The 19,152-nt window shown below is 48.7% G+C and overlaps 2 protein-coding genes across 2 annotated transcripts; both read left to right on the top strand.

Moving 5' to 3' along the window:
- The first annotated feature begins 951 nt into the window (after positions 1-951).
- Positions 952-13,893, top strand: Smim10l3 (small integral membrane protein 10 like 3). The gene is made up of 2 exons (XM_048436805.3): positions 952-1,343; positions 13,754-13,893. The coding sequence occupies exons 1-2, from the start codon at positions 1,173-1,175 to the stop codon at positions 13,772-13,774; spliced, it is 192 nt and encodes a 63-aa protein (XP_048292762.1). The 5' UTR covers positions 952-1,172; the 3' UTR covers positions 13,775-13,893.
- On the top strand, positions 13,831-15,399 carry Fam220a (family with sequence similarity 220 member A). The gene has a single exon (XM_048436804.3). The coding sequence runs from the start codon at positions 13,831-13,833 to the stop codon at positions 14,587-14,589; it is 759 nt and encodes a 252-aa protein (XP_048292761.3). The 3' UTR covers positions 14,590-15,399.
- Positions 15,400-19,152: the final 3,753 nt, after the last annotated feature.

Below are 19,152 nucleotides of genomic sequence, written 5' to 3'. Positions count from 1 at the left end.
ACCCCATTACCAAAATCAACACGGGGAGGAAAGGATTTATTTGGCTTATACAGCCCCCTGTCTGTCATTGAGGGAAGACAAGGCAGGACAGGAACTGGAAGCAGGAATTGAATTAGAAATTAAGATGAAATCACTACTGGCTCGCTCCCCACGGCTTCCTTACCTTGCTTTCTTACAGCCCAGAGACCATCGGCTCAGGGTTCTCGTTTTCTCAATTGAGGTTCCCTCTTCCAGGATAACTCTGGCTTGTGCCAGCGTAGAGAGCAACTCGTCGGAGTCAGTTGTGTCCTCCCACGGTGAGCGTATGAGGAATCGAACTCATGCCCTTAGTAGTAGTGGAAGGTGCCTTTACCCGCTTCACCACTTCGCTGGCCTCATGTTTGCCGTAACCATGTTTAAGAATATGTGATCTAAAATTACTTGTGACCATGGCCATAGTTCGTTTCTTTCCTACTCTCTTTTTTAAAAAGATTTTATTTATTTTTATGTGAATGTGTATCTGAGTATATGCATGCACAGATGAGTGCAAATGCCTGCAAAGACCAAAAGGCATCGGATCCCATGATACCAAAGTTTTAAGTGGTTGTCAGCCACCTCAGCGTCCTCTAGACGAGCAGCAAGCGCTCTTAACCGCGGAATCATCTCTTGAGCTTTGCTTTTTCTTTCTTTCTCTCTTTTTTTCTTTCTCGAGACAGAGCCTTGTCAGGGAACCCAGATCCTGTTTCAGCCTCCTGAGTGCTGGAATACTAACAGGCTAGAGCCGCCACGCCCGACTTTTCCTCTAGTTGTTATCATCAGCTTCACCATTAGAGGGCGCCAAAACGCAACATAGCGACTCCATTCTTGTACGCAAGCGCACTTCACTCGCGAGGAAAGCGGTCGGCGAGGCGGGGCACGGGGCGGAGTCTGCTCCCTGCGCAGGCGCGGGCCGGCTTTGTGACGTCAGGCCGCGCGGCCGGGCAGGGGATCTAGGTGGTAGCTCGCGGAGGCACTTCCTGAGAGTGACGTGCAGACTCAGCTCCCCCGCGGCCCGCCCTCCCGCCGGCCTCGCGGCGGTCTCCTTCGCTCCCTGAGATCGCTGAGCGCCGAACAGCAGCCCGGGGAGGAGGCCTTGGGCGACGCGGCGCGGAGAGGGAGGGCGGGCGGGCAGTGGGAGCGCCGCGGGTCTCTACATGGCGACGGCTCTGTCGGGTCTGGCTGTCCGGCTGCCCCGCTCCTATGGGGTCTTCTGCAAGGGGCTGACCCGCACGCTGCTCATCTTCTTTGACTTGGCTTGGCGGCTGCGCATCAACTTTCCCTACCTCTACATCGTGGCTTCCATGATGCTCAACGTGCGCCTGCAGGTAGGTGAGCCGCGCCCTCGGCATCTCTGGGTCGCGCGCGGCCCTGCCCACCTGACTCGGTGGGATGCAGGTGCTGGGGGGCTCGTGCCATCTGCCGGAGGCTGAGCGCGTACCGAGCAGCGTGCATTGCCCCTCGGTAACCCCACTCTGCATAGACGATGCTTCAGAGAACAGGTCCTACCTCTGGGGGTGGGGTCCAAGGAAAGATGACAGGAAGGTCCCTTAGGACGCTTTGTCCTTAAAAATGACAAATTGGTAGCGACCCAGTAGCAGCGAGTTCTTATGTGAATTCTGGTTCTCCAAACTTTGTGAAGGTTTATTTTGTTATCCTTGTACCTTTAGATGGAAAGTGTTTTGATCAATGTATCCGATTTGTCCCGGCCAGGGGTTAGAAGAGGCAGTGGGAATGAAGATGAGAAAAAGAGGTGAAACCAATTTAGAGGCCCGAAACAATTTGGAGTAACAAACAGCATGTGCCTTGTGTCAGCATTCTGGAGGCCGCGTTTGCTGGGAACGGCTGGCACGTCTCTATCTCTTCAATTACAAAACGCTTTTCTCTAGCGGAGAGAGGTCCTGCCGTTTGGAGTGTCCTGTCTCAAGTAAGAGAGAGGCTGGATAGGGAGCTTCCTTGGATTCTGTTTACACATTTTGGAGTGGCACAGGCTGTGTTGGAGGAAGGACTCAGCTCCACCCCTGGGAAGCATATAATCTGGCAGGGTTGTGTGATTTTTTTTTTTTTTTTTGTGGTTCTGGAGATGAACCCGGTGAGTACGTTGCATTTGCTCCTAGGCAAGAAAAACACCCCAGCCCTAGACGGACTGTACATACGTCATTCCCGGGTGTGCAGTGGAGCCCGCTCGAAGTAGTATACCTCGTTTTTCTGTGGTTGAGTCAAATTCGAGTGTAATGGATTAGGTGTGTGTACAGGTGGTTACAGACCATGTGAAATCCGAAGCCAAGTATGTCTGATCCAAATTCAATAAAACAAGTTAAGGAAAACCAATTTTAAAACTCAGCTCAGAATACCTTTCCTTTTTTGTGGTGAGAGGTGTCAGCTGTGCACCACCGTTCCCGGTGATGGGCTGCTGCTGGGATGAGCCCGGGCTTCCCGCACGCCAGGCAAGCATGCTACCAAACAGCTCTATTTCTGCTCACAAATCAGGACGTCGCACCTGCACAAGGACTCAGTGGCATCTTATGTGATCCCAGGCGGTGGGGGCAGAAATAGCAAACCTTCAGAGCAGGTGGCACAGAGGAGTGAAGAGTGCTGGGTGTGGGAACCGAGATAAACCACAAAGCCTGTGTCCTTGCCAATTATCAACCTGTAGAAACACAGCCCCGGTGTTTCTGCCGGCTCTAGGCACCTCCTCTGAGAGAAGTCAGACATCCTGATGTTAGCTCAGAGTCTGCAAACAGCAGTCTGTGCCTGACCCATCAAATTCCCATTTTGGAATTTGGTGTCTAGAGTTAGGTAGGATTTGTGCTCATTTAGAAAGCTATGTAATTTAGGAAGCTATATAATGTTATGTAGTCTTGAATTGCTCTTTTTTGTACCCTTAAAAAAACAGTCTAGGGATGTAGCTCAGGTGGTTGTGTTTGCCTAGTATGCACAGTGTCCTGATCTTAATCCCCAGTCCTGCATAAAATGGGTGTCATGACCTGTGTCTGTAACCCTAACATTTGGGAGGTGGAGGCAGGAGAATTAGGCTCACTCAGGGTTATCTCTGGCCAGGTAGCAAGACCCTATCCCAGTAAACAAAACCCGAAACACTTCCTCTCGTATTCATTTTTCCTCGTACCCTTCTCCAGTCCAGACTGCTGCAATTGTTGGCCTGGAGGATTTTTGTGTACTCTCCATCTGTTTCCCACCGGTCGGATATGTCTTTTGTGTACATAGTATGATGTGTCAGTGTGTATCTGCAGCAGGAGGAGGCCAGAAGAGGTCGCTGGCTGTCCTGGAGTGGTGGGTACAGGCCGTTCTGGACTGCCTGACTCCAGTTCTCTGCAGGAGTGGTACACTCCCTAACAGCTTAGCTATGAGGGCTCCCTAGAGAAGTCTTCTGAACACCGTAAGGCACGTCCTGTCATCCTTAGCCATCAGTACAGCACATACATGCTTATCCTTACTACGTGTGGGTGTGACCGACCCCTCGCCCAGCTTGCACCTGGATGACGGACTAGACTTTGGTATGCTGTCCTCTTTGCTCGGTTGCAGCCATTCCCTACCTGCTTCTGGAGTATGGTGAATATCCTCCTCCACAGGGACATTCCCACTGTCCTTTCAGGGGGAACTTTTGTAACCTTGCACCGCAAGAGTGCTGAAGGCTCGTTCGTTTTTCTAAGCAGTAAACAACGGCAGATTCCATTCCCAGTGTTTCCTAATGGTGCATCTGTTTGTAGGACAGTGAGATCATCTCTGGAAAGGTGATTCAAATCCATATTTCATCGCGGGGCGTGTGCACTGTGCTGATTGAAGGCAAGCGCATTTGGGGGAGGGAGACTGGATCTCTAGCCGGGGTGATGTGAGCAGTGAGTGAGAGAGACCCAGCAGTAGCGAGGGCAGCTCCGTGGGCTCCAGAGGAGGCATGGTTCAGGTGTAGCCAGCTCTAGAGAATCTGGGGAACCAGACGTGGACCCAAGTAGAGGGAAAGACAGTCTCACCAAGTGCTTTGGGAAAGTCTTGTCTTCTCCTCTCCTCCCCCACTCCTTTTGAGACAGGCTCTTACCATACAACCCTGGCCAGTTTGGAGCTCTTATGTATCCAGGCGGTTGTGGCACACGCCTTTAATCCCAGCACTCGGGAGGCAGAGGCGGGCAAATCTCTGTGAGTTCTAAACCAGCCTGGTCTACAGAGTGAGTTCCAGGACAGCCAGGAATGTTATATAGAGAAACCAAAACCAAACAAAAGAAAATAACAAACTTATGTGGACCAGCTGGCCTTAAACTCCAAGAGACCCACTTGCCTCTTCCCCCGGTGCTGGAATTCAAGGTATATACCACTGTCCAACCATGTAAGGCTTGATCTTGGACCTGAAACACAGCCTTTTCGTATTTGGGGAGTACAGTGGCATACTTGAGATCTTTATACCTGATGCTTTAGGCTCCCCTGAAGGCTTTAGGACTTTTGTTGTTTGTGAGACATCACTAACAGAACCTAGCTTGAGGGTCTATTCTGGCCTGCGGGTAAGGAGAGTGCAGTAAGAACTAGCCTGACCGAGGGGACTCCAGCAGCTCACGGCTTTCCCTCCACGATAGCGTTCTGGTCTGTGACGGGAACGGGAATGTGGTTAAAGCATTGGGCCCTACAGAGTTTTGTTAACCATGCACTTAAATCTCTTGTTCATAGGGCGCTGGGGTTTCCCTTACTCCTTTGGCAGTGCTGGGCATGGAACCCAAGGCCCTTTAAGTCTGTCACAGAGCTGCACCCCTAACTCAGCGGTGAGGCATTTTAACAAATACTAACAGCTCTTTAGTCTGAGAGATGATTGAACAAGAAAATAGATGCAAAGGGATTTGTACACTCAGTTCAGTTCAGTTAGCAGTTAAGAGCTTTGCCGCTTTTGCAGAGGACCTGGGTTCCGTTGCCAACACCCACATGATGGCCCACAATCATGCGTAACCTCAGTCCCAGCTCTAAGTGCCATGCGTGTTTGTGGTATACAAGCCTGTAGAACACATGCACATAAAATAAATCTTTAAAAAACTATTTTTATTTATTTTAAAATTTTGAATTGTGGATGTTTGGTCAAAGGAAAGAGCGACTCTTGTGGATTATCCTCTGACCATGTACATAGACTCCACACACAAACAAATGTAGCCAAAAAAAGAAAGCGTGAAAGCGCTGTTTGCAGACGAGTGTGTACCTGTAATCCCAGCTGAGACACGAAGATCACTTGAGTTCAGGAGTTGGGGCCGTGTGAGTGTGTTGTGTATGCTCGAGCATGTACATGCATGTGTGCATGTGTGTGTAGGTCAGTGGTCAACCTTGGGTGTCTGTCCTCAGGTGCGAGCCTCTTGATTTTTTGATACAGGGTCTCTCATTGGCTGTAGGCTCACTAATTTGACTAGATTGGCAGACCTGGGAGCCTCAGGGATCTTCATGTCTGTAGTAATTCTCCTGTGTCCAACTCCCCAGTGCTGGGATTATAAGCATGTGACACCATGCTTAGCTTTTCCTGTGTATTCTGGAGGATGGAACTCGGGTTCTCGTGCTTGCATGGTGAGTACTTGGCTGATTGAACTGCCTCCTTAGCCAGTTTGTGGTCAGTGTGGGCAGCATAGTGACAAGATCCCTGTCCCAAAATAGAAAAAGGATCGGACAGGCAGCTCTTGCGGAGGACTGGAGTTTGGTATCCAGCACTGACTGACACTTGGTGGCTCACAACAACTTGTGGTTCTTGCTTCAGGGGATCTGCTGGCCTCAGAGGGCATTGTACTCTTGTAAATATACCTGCCACCCCCTGCCACGTAATTAAATAAAAGAATAAATCTTAAAAAGTAAAGCCGGGCACATCCTTAATCCCAAGACTCAGGAGTCAGAGGCAGACAGATCTGTGTGAGTTCAATGCCACTCTGGTCTGCAGAGTGAGTTCTAGACTAGCCAGGGCTACGCAGTTTCTCTGCCTTAAACGAAGCAAAAACCAACAAAAAACAAAGAAAAGAAAGTGCTGTTTCTAATTAAAACTCAGTCTTCTGAGGTTATTAACATTCCACCATTTCACACGGCATGGGAAGACAGATGGTAAAAAGTGAGTCTTTGGGAGGCAGAGGTAAGTGGATCTCTGTGAATTCTAGGACAGCCAGGGTTACCCAGAGAAAACCCTGCCTCAAAAACCAAAACAGCAAAATGAGACGCTGTACCCTTAACTACATGTAGTAGAAGCAATCTGGGTGGGCCATGGTAGCATATACCTGTAGTTCCTGCACTTGGAAGGTGGAGACTGGAAGATCAGGAGTTCAAAATCAACCTGGGCTACCTGAGACCTTGCTCCTCCCCAACTGTAATAAAAATTAAAAATAACTAGTATCAACAAAACAAAACAAAAACAAGTGGTGGTGGTGGATGCCTTTAATCCTAGCACTCGGTTGACCCAGACAGGTGTATCTCTGACTTTGAAGCCAGCTTGGTCTATAGAACGAGTTCCAGGACAGCCAAGGACACACAGAGAAATCTTGTCTTGAAAAACAAAAACAAACCAACAAACGTAACTGGTATCATGAATACCTGCTGGAACAAGTCCTGCCTATAACTTTTCACTTATGTGGCCTCTGAGAAACATGGATCAAGTGTCTTAGTCCCATGTCACCCAAAGAGAAGGCCTAAAGAGAACAGGGAAAAGATACTGTAAAGGCTGATGATAATCGCCAGACAAGAGATGTCCTTGTTTCACCCGTACCTTCTCCCTTGCCGCCCTGTGCTCAGCAAGCCTTCGAACCTTTGCCGTCTATGCTCTTAACCAACCTCCCCCTCCTCTCCCACCTCCTCCTCCTCCTCTTTCTTTTAAATTTTTTAATTTTTATTTATTTATTTATTTATTTTGCAGCAGGGTTTCCCTGTGTAGCCTGGCTGTCAGACCAGGCTGCCCTACAGAGATCCGCCTACCTCTGCCTCGCTCCTGCTGGGATTAAAGGTGTGCTCCCCCACCACCTGGCTCTGTCCCACCTTTTTTGTTGTTGTTGTTTTCGTTTTTCGAGACAGGGTTTCTTTGTGTAGCTTTGGTGCCTTTCCTGGAACTAGCTCTGTAGACCAGACTGGCCTCAAACTCACAAAGATCCGCCTGCCTCTGCCTCCCGAGTGCTGGGATTAAAGGCGTGCGCCACTACTGTCTGGCTTTCTGTCCCACTTCTTTAGTACTAGGGATTGGGCCCACGACCTCTTGATCATTGAGTTACATCCCCAGCTCCTTGCGCCAATCTTCTCTTTCTATTACATCTTATTTACTTATTTTGTGTGTGTATATGCACATGCATGCGTGTGTGTGTGTGTGTGTGTGTGTGTGTGCACCCTTGTGCACATGGGATGTCATAATGTGTGTATGGAGGTCAGAGCACAACCTGCTGGAGTCCCTTGTCTCCTACTGTGTGGGTCCTGAGGTCCAAACTCAAGTCAGCAGCATGATAGCAAGCACATTTCCACATTGAGCTATGTCACAGGCCACAGCTTACTCTGTCTCCTATCTGAACCTCGTTATAAATCCATAGCTTCATGGGTTTCAGTACCCTCTCACCTCTTGGGCATCTTTTCCCCCTTGTTTGTATTTAATATGTTTTTGCTTCATCAGACATTGTACTATATGCCAGGAATCCCAGCATATAGAGACACTAAGGGAGGAAAAAATTCACAATAAAGCTAATCCTGCAAGCTAGGCATTGTGGTGCAAGCTTAGGAGCTGGAGACAAGAGCATCAGGAGTTCAGAGTCAGCCTCAGCTACAGAGTGAGTTTGAGACCAGTTTGGGTCACATGGAAACCCTGTCTCAAAAAATAAATAACTTTCCATGCTAGTTAAGTGTATAATTCAGGGACATTAATACCTTTCCATACTAGGCAGTTGTCTCACCACCCATTCTCAGGACTTCTCCATCACATGGAAATCTCTTTTGTCTTCTGAGAGGAAGGTGAGCTGGCTAGCATTCTGAGTAAAACAGAGAGGACCTCATTGAGAAGGGGACACTTTAGCAGAACCTTGGTGGAGGTGAAGGCTGTTGCCGCATTGATGTCTGAGTCAGAGGAGTGCAGCGTATGGACAGAGGGCAGAGCTGTCACCAGGACCCACATGTGGGCCAAGTTCAAACGGCAGGAAGCTGGAGGCTAGAGTAGGGAGCAGGAAGGAAACGGTAGATTTGTGCAAAGTGCATTGGAGCAACTCCCTTTTTTTGATTTTCCTTGGTGTGTGTGTGTGTGTAAACTAGAGAGGAGAGTAATTTGAATCAGTTCTCTCTGTAATGTGGATCCTGGGCATCAGATTCAGTTCATCAGGCTTGGTAGAAAGTGGCTTTTCTTGCTAAGCCTTCTCACTTGGCCCAGCATCTACATTCTTTTTTTTTCCCTAATGTGTTTGTGTGTGTATGTGCTTGTATATGTGTGTTTATATGCCTGTGGAGGCCAGAAAATGGTGACAGATCCCCTGAGCTTCAGTTCCATTGTGACCACCTGATGTGGGCGCTGGAAACTGAACTTGGGTCCTTTCCAGGAGCAGCAAACATTCTTGACCCCGGAACCGTCTCCCCTGTCTCTCACCTGGATTTTGTATTCTGGACTCGGTTTCATTTTGCTTAGTTGTTTTGAGACAGCCTCACCAGACTGACCTAGAACTCATTTTGTAACACAGGCTACTGGAATTCCAGATCAGTTTCCTGTCTTCCTGAGTCCTGGGATCCCAAGCTTGTGTCACCACTGCAGCCTCCTTGACTTGTTTCTGTATGCTAATTCCTTCTATTTTTATGAATGTTAAACGAGAGCCATCAAATATGAGGTGATGGGAACAAATCAGCTGAAAGCTGCTGCCGGGCAGTGGTGGTGCATATCTTTAATCCCAGCACTTGGGAAGCAAGGCTGGACTATTTCTATGAGTTTGAGGCCAGCCTAGTCTATGGAGCGAGTTCTAGGACAGCCAAGGTTACACTGAGAAACCTAGTCTCAAACAAACAAAAAAACAGCAAAAGATCCAAACAAACAAACAAAAACCAAAACTGCTTACTGCTGGGGCTGCATTTAGTGTGTGCTGGACTCTGGTCTTCGCCCTCTCTTGTCTGTACCTGGGGAGGAAAGAATCAGTTTCTTCACCCCTTGATAGTTTTGTAGGATGCAATAAAATTGAATAAACACGCTATTTCTACATGGAAAAGGATGAATTTGGAGGAGCTGAGTATGCAGCTCTGTGATCAAATGTTAGCTCAGCATGGATGAGGCCCTGGGGGAAGAAAGTCCAAAAGACCACCCACGGAATGGAAGAAAGCAGTTGTTGGTAAATTAATTTGATAAAGGATTAACACTCTGAATTGAGAAAGATCTCTTACAATTAAAAAAGAAAAAACAAAAACCAAGTAGCTCATTGGAAGAGCTGGTGTAGAGATTTCTTTAAGGAGGTACACAGATGGCCAGTGTGTCCTTGAGAAGATCCTGGACTCCAGGAGAAAGCAGATTCACTCAGGAGCAGTGGGAGGTCACTTCACACCTGTTAGGATGGCTGTTGTCAAGGTGGAAGGCGGGAGGAGAGGTCGCAGGAACAGATGCTGGGGAAGGTGTGTGTTCTGCGTCCTTGCATGCTGCTGGTCAGGTTGTAAAGTGCTCAACTGTTGTGAGAGCTGGGTGGTTCTCACACAGTTGAATGTGGCCTGAACCCACCATCTACTACGTCTGCTTCTGGGTATATACCTGAGAGGTTTGAAAACAGGGTCAAAGCTGGGTACTGCAGTGCTGATAAGTCTGTGGACAGGTGACTGGATGAGGCACTGTGGGTGTGACCTGGTGGAAGGGACCTTGTCTAGCATGCCCTGAACCCTAGGTTCCATCCCCAGCACCGTGTCCAACCAAGGCAAGATGTCCTAGGCCCGTAACACCAGTACTCAAGTGGTGGAAGCAAGGGGTGGGAGCCCAAGGTCAGCTTCTGCTACATGGCCTGTTTGAGGTCAGCCTGGCTATTCGAGACTCTGAGTCTAAGATAAATAAATAAGAAAAGGAAAAAAGAATTGATAAGAGCCCCGTTAGATGTCCCCACCTCTAGTGTGAGCATGCCACTTATAGAGGGCTCCAGTTCCTTCTACCAATGTGCTTTTCCATTGCTGGATCCCACTTGGAGTCTATAATAGTTACTACTCTCCAGAGAGCCTTCAGTTGGCTGCTGGACCTTTGGGTTTTTGTCACTATCTGATTATGAATAATGTTGCTGTGGGTATCTCTCTCTCTCTCTCTCTCTCTCTCTCTCTCTCTCTCTCTCTCTCTCTCTCTCTGTGTGTGTGTGTGTGGTTGTTTGTCTGGTACATGCACATGAGTGCAGATGCGTGCGCCCAAGTGCGGATGCGTGCACCCAAGTGTGCATTAAGAAGCATCTCACTGAACTGGAAGCTCAATGTTTCAGCTGGGCTAGCTGGGGGAACCGCTGGGGATTTTGTTTCCATCCTGGAAATGCTGGGGTTGCAGGTGCTCATGTGGTCACACCCACCTTTTCGGAGTGTTTTTTGATTGTTTGTTTAAGTGTGGGAGATTTGAATTCAGGTTCTCATGCTAGCACAGGCAGTATAATAACCACTGAGTCATCTCCCAGCCCTACTTTTTTACCAAGACAGGTCTTCCCACCCCTCACTCCCCACCCCCGCTCTGACTATACCCCAGACTGTCCTGGAACTTAACCATATATTCTACGCAAGACTTGAACCAAAAACGGTTGGTTTGCTTGCTTCAATTTTTATGTGTATGTATAAGTGCCCCATTTTCATGCCTGGTGCCCTTGGAGACTAGAGAAGGGCATCAGATTCACAAGGCAGGGTTTCACTGTGTACTAGCCCTAGCTGTCCTGGAACTCGATCTGTAGACCAGGCTGGCCTTGAACTCACAGCTCTGCCTCTCAAGTGCTGGGATTAAAGTGCCACCACTGCCCGGCTTGGCTCATGTTTTTATGGTGGAGTTCTTGCCATGTAGTTCATGCTGGCCTCAAATTGGAAAGCCTCCTTGTCTTGGTCTCCTCCATACCGGCATTCCAGTCATGTACCACAACACTCGGCTCATTTTAACTGTGTGTGTGTGTGTGTGTGTGTGTGTGTGTGTGTTGGTGTTGAGATCAAATCAAGGGCTTAGCCAGTTAGGGCGATGCACACCAGCACTCAGGAAGCAGAGAGAGGTTGATTTCATTGAATTTAAGCCTGGTCTACTTAATGAGCTCTATGCTACCCAGAGCTACATAGAGAGACTCTGGTCTCAAAAATAAAACAAAACAAAAAAGCCAAACCAACTGAAAGCTTTGTGCAAACCAGAGTAAGCCCTCTGCCCTTGTGATTTATTTTGAGAGGAAGGTTAAAGACGTGTTCTTGTATAGCCCTAAACTGGCCGCAGACTTAGAATATCTGAGGATGGCCTTGAACTCATGATCCTCCTCTCTCTGCCCTCTCCTGAGTACTGAGAGTGAGCCATGCACCACCACCTAGGCATTTTAACTTTCGGGGGCAGTGCACGGGTATGTGGGGGCCGAGAACAACCTCCGCGGCTTTCCTGCAGTGCATCTTGTCTCTTTCTCACTGGACTGGAACCTGCCCAGTAGGCTGGCCGACCAGTAAGATTCAGGATCTGCCTGTCTGCACCTCCCCCCTGCTGGTAATAAAAGCCACCCCCTCTTGGATAAGGAACTGGAATCAAGGCCTTTCCAGCCCTTATTTTCATTTTAATTTGAAATTTTTATTTGTGGGTATGTGTGCCTGTGGCAGTCAGAAGAGGATGTTAGATCCCTAGGCAGTTGTGAGTTGCTTTTTTTGAGTGCTGGGAATTGAACTCAGGTTCTCTGGAAGAGCAATAAATTCTTAACCGCCTGGCCCCTCTAGCCCCTCACTTTAGCAGTTTGTCTTGGTGCGTGCTCTGAGGCGTGGGTATAAACTGACCTCAGCGGTATCACAATGAGGTCCGTGCATTGGGTTAGTGATTCACTGGTGTAAACTGACCTCTGAGCGGTATCACAGTGAGGTCCATGCATTGGGTTAGTGATTTGCTGGGAAGGAAAGTGCATCTGCTTTTTTTTTGTCTGCTGTCCTCGCATTAGGACCCAGATCAGCACCTGACTCAGGGACGGACCTGGGGAGCAGCTGATTGAATTTGTAGCAAAGAAATTCTAGGAGCTGAATGCCAGGTAAAGGGGGTGAGCATTTGAGACTTCAGAGCTACCAGCCTGCCTTCACCAGCCGTGCAGAGCCTGCCTTGGGCAGACTATTCACTGTTCAACAGCCCCAATCAGGCTTTGACCTCTGCTGCTGCCCCACTGAGATACACCTGTCTGTTGAGGTCCCTTTTCTGCCCTTTGCTTTACCAAACCTCCAGCAGCCTTTCATTAATTTCATTTCATTTCATTCATTCTCTGTGCCGTCACGCCTGTGGGCCACCGCCGTCACGCCTGTAGGATGCTGACTGAAAAGAATGCTCAGTGCTTTCCCACGCTCGGCCCATAACACGGCATGAGAAACTGGACCTTTCCTGAGGATACCGAGTTGCCCAGCTCCCCCAGAGCTGTGTGTAGCTTCTCCTTACTGAATGTGCTTTTGAGCAGATGTGTGGCCAGGAGACAAGGTGTGGTTGTAGGGCAGAGCTGACTTCGTAGGATCAGGTGTGAGGCAGAGATGCTTGCCTCTTCAGTGGAGGAACGGAGTGATGTGTCCTCCGTGTGGCCATGAGTCAGCTTCAGTCAGGAGGGTGTTGTTGGCACCTTTTCTCATCCTCAGCTGTGTGTAGAAATTTGCAACCTTTAGCCTGATCCCCTAGTCAGGGCCCATCGGTACCAGGATCCACCTAACAGCACACCACAGCCCAGGGCTGGGTCATCTTAGAGCCATCAGCCCACAGGATCCTGCTCAAGCCAGTTGCCCTACTCACCGGGACTCCTCCCTGTCCCCCTTAGGACTGGCCTTGCTAGCTTGCTTTGGAAAGTATTGGGGGCAGGATATTTTTAGGTTACAAAGCGGTGGTAGTCTGGACTGTCAGGTGCCTGAGGCCATTAATAGCCTGGGTTAGGGAAGGTGAGGAGACAGGCATCCAGCAGGGCAACAGCTGCCTAACTGGGTCAGGCCTATTGTCATTGAGCAAGTTGGCTGCCTCATGCAAGGCAATCAAGGGTTTGTGTGGAGATGCCGTCTGATTGTCCTGAGGATCCTGGGTATGCCCAGGAGCCTTTGCTCCCACCCCTTGGTTACATTTTGAGCCTTTAGCATCTTCAACAGGGAGTGGGGGGAGGTGAAGGGAGTGGATGTTGAGGAACTGACTCCCATGACTGCATCTTATTTTTCCCTTGAACTTGGAAATAAACTCCTTTCTTAGCATTTTGGTGGGCAGGTTGGTTTACTATAACTTAACAGTATTGATGCTTTTGTAGACTTTACTTGGGGCTGAGTTATAAGACCTGGGGCTGGGGGAATTGATTATTTGTATCTTCTTGTATACTTAATTGATGCATCTGAGTCAGGACCCCATATAGTCCAGACTGACTTCGATGGCCTTGAACTTATGATCCATCTCTATGCTGTGAGCATGCACTAGTCTGAAATTCACTGCAGAGCCCAGACTGGCCTATGGCAATGCTCAGTACCTCTCATTTTCTGGCTCCTGTTCAGCTCTGTGGCCCCACTCCTCAAGGAACTAGTGTTTGATGATATTGCGTGTGTGGGAATGTTTTAATAACCCTCTGTCACAGAATCTTCATTTGATTATCTTTTCTAGGTTCATATTGAGATCCACTGAAGGCCAACGCTGACTGACAGGCATCACCCCAGCTCACTGCATCAGAGGCGCAAAGCATGAGGGGCAGAAGGGGGACCCTGGGTGCTTGCTTGACAAACGTAAGGAGGGCACAAGGAGGTGACTTGGACAAACTATTGTGTGGCCTTAAGAAGAGAAACCGGAAGGGGAGCCCCAGCCCAGCATGTGTGCCTTCCTGGACAGATCAGCCTGCCGCAGGTACTGATGGAAGGTCACAGGACACAGTGGTGGCCTCCCTGGAAATGAAACGTGGCCAGAGTGAGGCTGACCTCATACTTTACGAAGTGCTTCAGTGTCTGAAGGAATCAATGGGAAGAAATTTGGCTCCAGCAGCCTCCGTAAGCAAGGTTCTGGTATCTGCTTTGGAAGAACATCTGGCAGGAATATCCTGTGGCCTCAGAGATGCTCTAGGAAGTGACTGGCCAGACAGCTGTGGACGGTACCCCAAAGGAGAGTCCTGGGTGTCAGGATGGCCAGGCCATCCAAAACTGAGGGAAATGGGTTTCCTGAAGGGTGAACCGCTAAGTGCTGTCCCTGAGGGGCCGGGTACCAGGTCGGATCTGTCTCACCCACATCCTGAGCTGTACCAGCTGCCATATGCTTATTCCTATTATGAAGTTCTCCCAGAAGATGAGACCAGATGTGTATCCCTCGACGGTTCAAACCCCGTGTTTTCAGAGCAAACAGTAGACCACAAGGAAACTCTCTCAAGCTTAAAAAGCACTTCAGATGGTCTGCAGCTGGTCGTGGGGTCACTGGCTCTGCAGTCTTCCAGGTCAGCAAGTCTGAGGCCATAGCTAGGGTACAAGCAGAACAATAAAAATAGCAGATTAATTTTAAAGGTTGCCTTGCAGTTTCTTTTGCATTAAATCTGGCGTATGCTGCAGCCGTTCAGTTCCTGCTCTGATCGCCGTGACCAGGCACATCTCGCTGGTTGACGCAGAGAGACGGTTTTGAGCGTGTTTTTAATCATTTCGGAAAGACTCAGAACTGGGGAAACCCAGGAGATGATCCATCTACTCAGTCCAAGATCAGTCAAGAGCCATTTAGCGCGGTTCTTTCTCGTGGAGCCGATCTCAAGGGCTAGCATCCCAGATGCCGCCTGTCTCAGCTCCCCTCCGGCTGTCCGACAGAAGTGGCGGTCTGTAGGCTACCCCCTCCACTTCCTGTCAGCCCTGCTGTGATTTCTGCACTGTGTGGACTCTCTGGCCTGCGGCCTCTCGTCCTTCCTCACGTGCCGCTTTCCTTCCGCTTGGAGTGCAGTTTGCAGTGGTGGCGCTCTGGAGAAGTGTGAGGCTCTTCTGCTGACAGAGCACAGAGCGCAAATGAAGTGTTTCCTGTTTCCCAGACCCGAGGAGTCCTGATCTCTTTTACCTTAAGATTTTTTTTTCTAAAGTAATTCTCCCTTGTGGTTTGTTGATAACTTTAATAAAGGTCATCTAAAGAGTGGACATTTTTAAGCTCCCTACCCTAGAGAGTTAAGAACAGCCCTGTGGGGGAGGGGAACCTGACTGTATATGCCATTTATATTGTGTGCTAAATTACTATGCCATGGGCTATTTTAGTGTTTTGGGAAAATAATAAAACCTGTTCTTTAGCATAATAAATGTTTGATTTTGTGTGTGTGCTTATGGTTCCTCACCTTTTTCTCAGTGTCTCCGTCTTCCTGACATTTGAACTCCTCTTCCTCCCGTCCTCCCTCCTGCCTCCCTTGCCCTCTTGTCCCCTTTTCTCTCCTCTCTCTTGTGGGTTCTGAAGTAGTGCAGCATGGCTCAGTATGGTAGCACACACCCAGCACTCAAGAGGCCAAGGCATCAGCTCTGGGCTAGCCTGTGCTGGTTTGTGAGTTCTAGGCCAACTTGGATTACAAAGCAAGAATGTCCCAGGACACAAAACAAAGGGCTAGGGACGCAGGAAATCGCTTTCTGTGCAGGCTCGACCTGAGGTTGATTCCCAGAACTTATATACAACAGCGTAGTGTAGCTGCAATGGTCTCCAACCCCAGCACTCGGGAGGTGGGAGAGCCCTTGAGGTTGCCGGCGATCCAGCCATCCAGTCTAGCCTCATTAGTCAATTAGTCAACTCCAGGCCAGTGAGAGGGCCTGTATGAAAAAAAGGTGGATGTGGGGGGTGAGGCTGGAGACATTGTCTCAGCATTTAAGAGCCCTGAGTGCTCTACTAGAGGACCCAGGTTCAATTCCCAGCACCCACATGGCAGTTCACAGCTGTCTGTAACTCCAGTTCCAGGGCACCTAACACCTACGGCCAAACACCAGTGCACATTTTTTAAAAAAAGGCTGTGGAAGAAGTGACACGAGGCTGATCTGGCCCACACACCTGTGCACAGCCGTCCCCACAAGGGCGTGCCTCCCCCAACACTTAAGAGATGTGTAGTGAGCTTGGGTGTGCAACGTCTCCTTGCAAAGTAGTCATCTCAGGTTGGTTGTAACGGCTCACTCGTGATTGGCACTTGAGATGCAGTTACGGCCAGCCCGGACTGTGTAACTAGACCTCAAAACACCAAGGAAGCTGGGTGTGATGGCTCACACTTAACAGTCCTGGTATTTGAAGCAGAACAGAATGTTGCAGGACTTCAAAGAAGGCCTTTAATAAACATTTGAGACAAATAGTTCAGAAACGTGCTTCAGGACCGTCTCGCTGTGGTGGTGAACACCTGTAACCCTAGCATTCCTGAAGCCGAAGTTGTCTGAGTTTGGGGCTAGCCTGAGCCACATGAGGCTTTTTTTTTTCTCAGATGAAGTTTCCGTAGAATGCGTGGCTTTGCCTGGCCTGGGACTTGCAATATGTAGTTGTGGATGGCCTTCAACTCATCCTCTACGTCCTGAGTGCGGGGACTACGCATGCGCATCACACCTGTGTATCTAGTGCTAGGGATGGACCACAAGGCCTTGTGCATGCTGGGCAAGAACTTGGTTCCTAGGTTTCTGTGCTGCTCCACTTCCCCTACGGTCTTTGCCCTTAAGGACTGAACAATACAATTATTTTAAATTTAGCAGCTGTGCCTTAGTGGAAAATGTTCGACTTGTCATTCACATCTGGAAATCATGGTTTCCTTTCTTTAAAAAGCACTGGAGCGGGTGGTGAGGTCTTGAAGTCATTAGGTGATTGCCGAGGCTGTGGAGAGTGAGAAGTAAATTAAGAACTGCTCACGTGTAAATGGGGCTGGTGAGAGGGCTAAGCGGGTAAAGATGCTCCTCAACAAACCTGAGTTCAATTCCAGGAGTTCACGTGGAAGGTGAGAACCAGTTCCTCCAAGCTGCCCGTTGACCTCCAAGCCCAAGTACAACTTAGTGTAGAGAGAGTCCCACAGTCCAATTCTGTCATGTCAGAGCCGAGCAATCAGTCTAAAAATCTGAGTATCCAAGCATCCACACTAAGTTGTGTAACATATGGCTTGCACCTGTATGCAAGTAAAATCAAGCCACATGAGAATGATCTATTTACACATAAGTATTTTTTAAAATTTTTTTATTACATTTATTGTGTGGATGAATGAGTGGGCGTGTGTGTTCCGAGACTTATGTGGAAGTCAGTGAATAACTGTGTGTGTATGTCTGTCACCAAAGTTCATCAGTTAAGTGGTATCTGCTTCTCATTTGTACTTCAGGCTCAACCCTTCATTAAAGATCTGTATATTCCCAGCACTTGGGAGGCAGAGGCAGGCGGGTCTACTTAGTTCTAGGATAGCCAAGGAAAAGGTTTTATTTTTTTAAATGTCCTCTATCCCCACCCCCATCAGGCAAGGGTAGCACACACCTTTAATCCCAGTTCCAGGACAGCCAGTGCGACACAAAGAAACTCTGTCTCGAAAAACCACACAAAAAAGTTCTTTTTCATTATATTACAGGTGTGTGTGTGTGTGTGTGTGTGTGTGTGTGTGTGTGTCCATTGCACAGAGGTGGATTCAGAGAACTTACAGGAGCTGGTTCTCTTGTACATAACTCAGGCTTGGTAGCAAGGACCTCTACCAGCTAAGTCATCTCACCCGTCCAAAAGATTGTTTTCAAAGTTACTTTTTAGGAAAGATAACGTTCGAAAAGATAGAACTGGTTTTTCTTAGTTTCCTGGGGCCCATTAAGACTTCATGCTTTTGTGTCAGAATCTCACATGGTCCAGACTGGGCTCCAACTCCCCACATACCCACTAATGGCACCTAGGAATGGTGCCTACAAAGGCCAGATGAGGGCAGAAGACTCCCTGAGACTGGGGTTACAGACAGTTGGGAGCCTCCATGTGGATACTGGGAACTGAACTCGGGATCTCTGGAAGAGCAGTCAGTACTCTTAACCACTGAGCCATCTCTCCAGCTCCCTAAGGGCTAAAGGGGAAAAATGTTTTGGACTATGTCAGCAGAGACTTGCTAGATCAGACATAACAGACTTTTTTTTACTCTTCAAGACAGGACATCACTATATAGCCTTGGTTTGCCTGAAACTCACTGTGAGGATGAGGTTGGCCTCAAACTCACAGAGTCTGAGACCCAGAGCCTGTGTCTCCCAAGTGCTGGGATTGAAGGTGTGTGTCACCACTCCAGCTGGACATAGCTGTTTTTAAAGATTGTTTTGCTTAGCACACAGGAGGCATTGGGTTCAGCCCATAGCAACACACATGCACATGCATGCATGCACACACACATACACACCTGGAGGATGGGAGTATGCCTCAGTGGTTTTATTCCCCAGTGTCACACAAAAAGGATTTCAATAGAAAATTCTGGTTCTGAAGGTGAACTGCAGGAAGCTGCAGTGGTTGTGATGCTACTGAAAGACAGGCAGTGTGGGGCTGGAGAGATGGCTCAGTGGTCGCCAGTGCCGGGTGCTCTTTCAGAGGACCGGGTTCAATGCTCAGCACCCACACGGCAGTTCACAGCTGTACTCCAGTTCCAGAGAATCCAACACCCTCACGCAGACACATATGCAGGCAAAACACCCATGTACATAAAATAAATAATCTTTGGAGAAAGAGAAAGACGGGCGGTGCTGCTGAAGCAGGCCTCTTCATTTGGAGCCAGGAAGACAAGCTCACGGCATCAATGCATGCAAGGACCAGACCTTCCAGAAGAGGGAGCCACGTGTCCACCTAGGCAAATGAGCTGCTTTCAAAAAGCCTTCATAAGCCTTCATTTCCCCCCACTTACTGCAGTGTCTTTGTTTTTGTCCCTGTCTTCTTCCCTTCTTCCCTCTCTTCTCTTCCCTCTTCTGTTAAACTCCACATTTTATCCGTGCGTATGTATGTGTGTCCGTATGTATGTATGTATGGGTTTTTGTTTGGTTTTGTTTTTGAGACAAACGTTTTTTTAGGGGGGGATTTTTTTTCTTTTTTTTCTTTTGGATTGAGAC

The sequence above is a fragment of the Myodes glareolus genome, chromosome 2 (assembly GCF_982192425.1).
Source record: "Myodes glareolus chromosome 2, mMyoGla1.1, whole genome shotgun sequence".
NCBI classification, from domain to species: domain Eukaryota; kingdom Metazoa; phylum Chordata; class Mammalia; order Rodentia; family Cricetidae; genus Myodes; species Myodes glareolus.
This window is presented reverse-complemented; position numbering and strand designations above follow the sequence as displayed.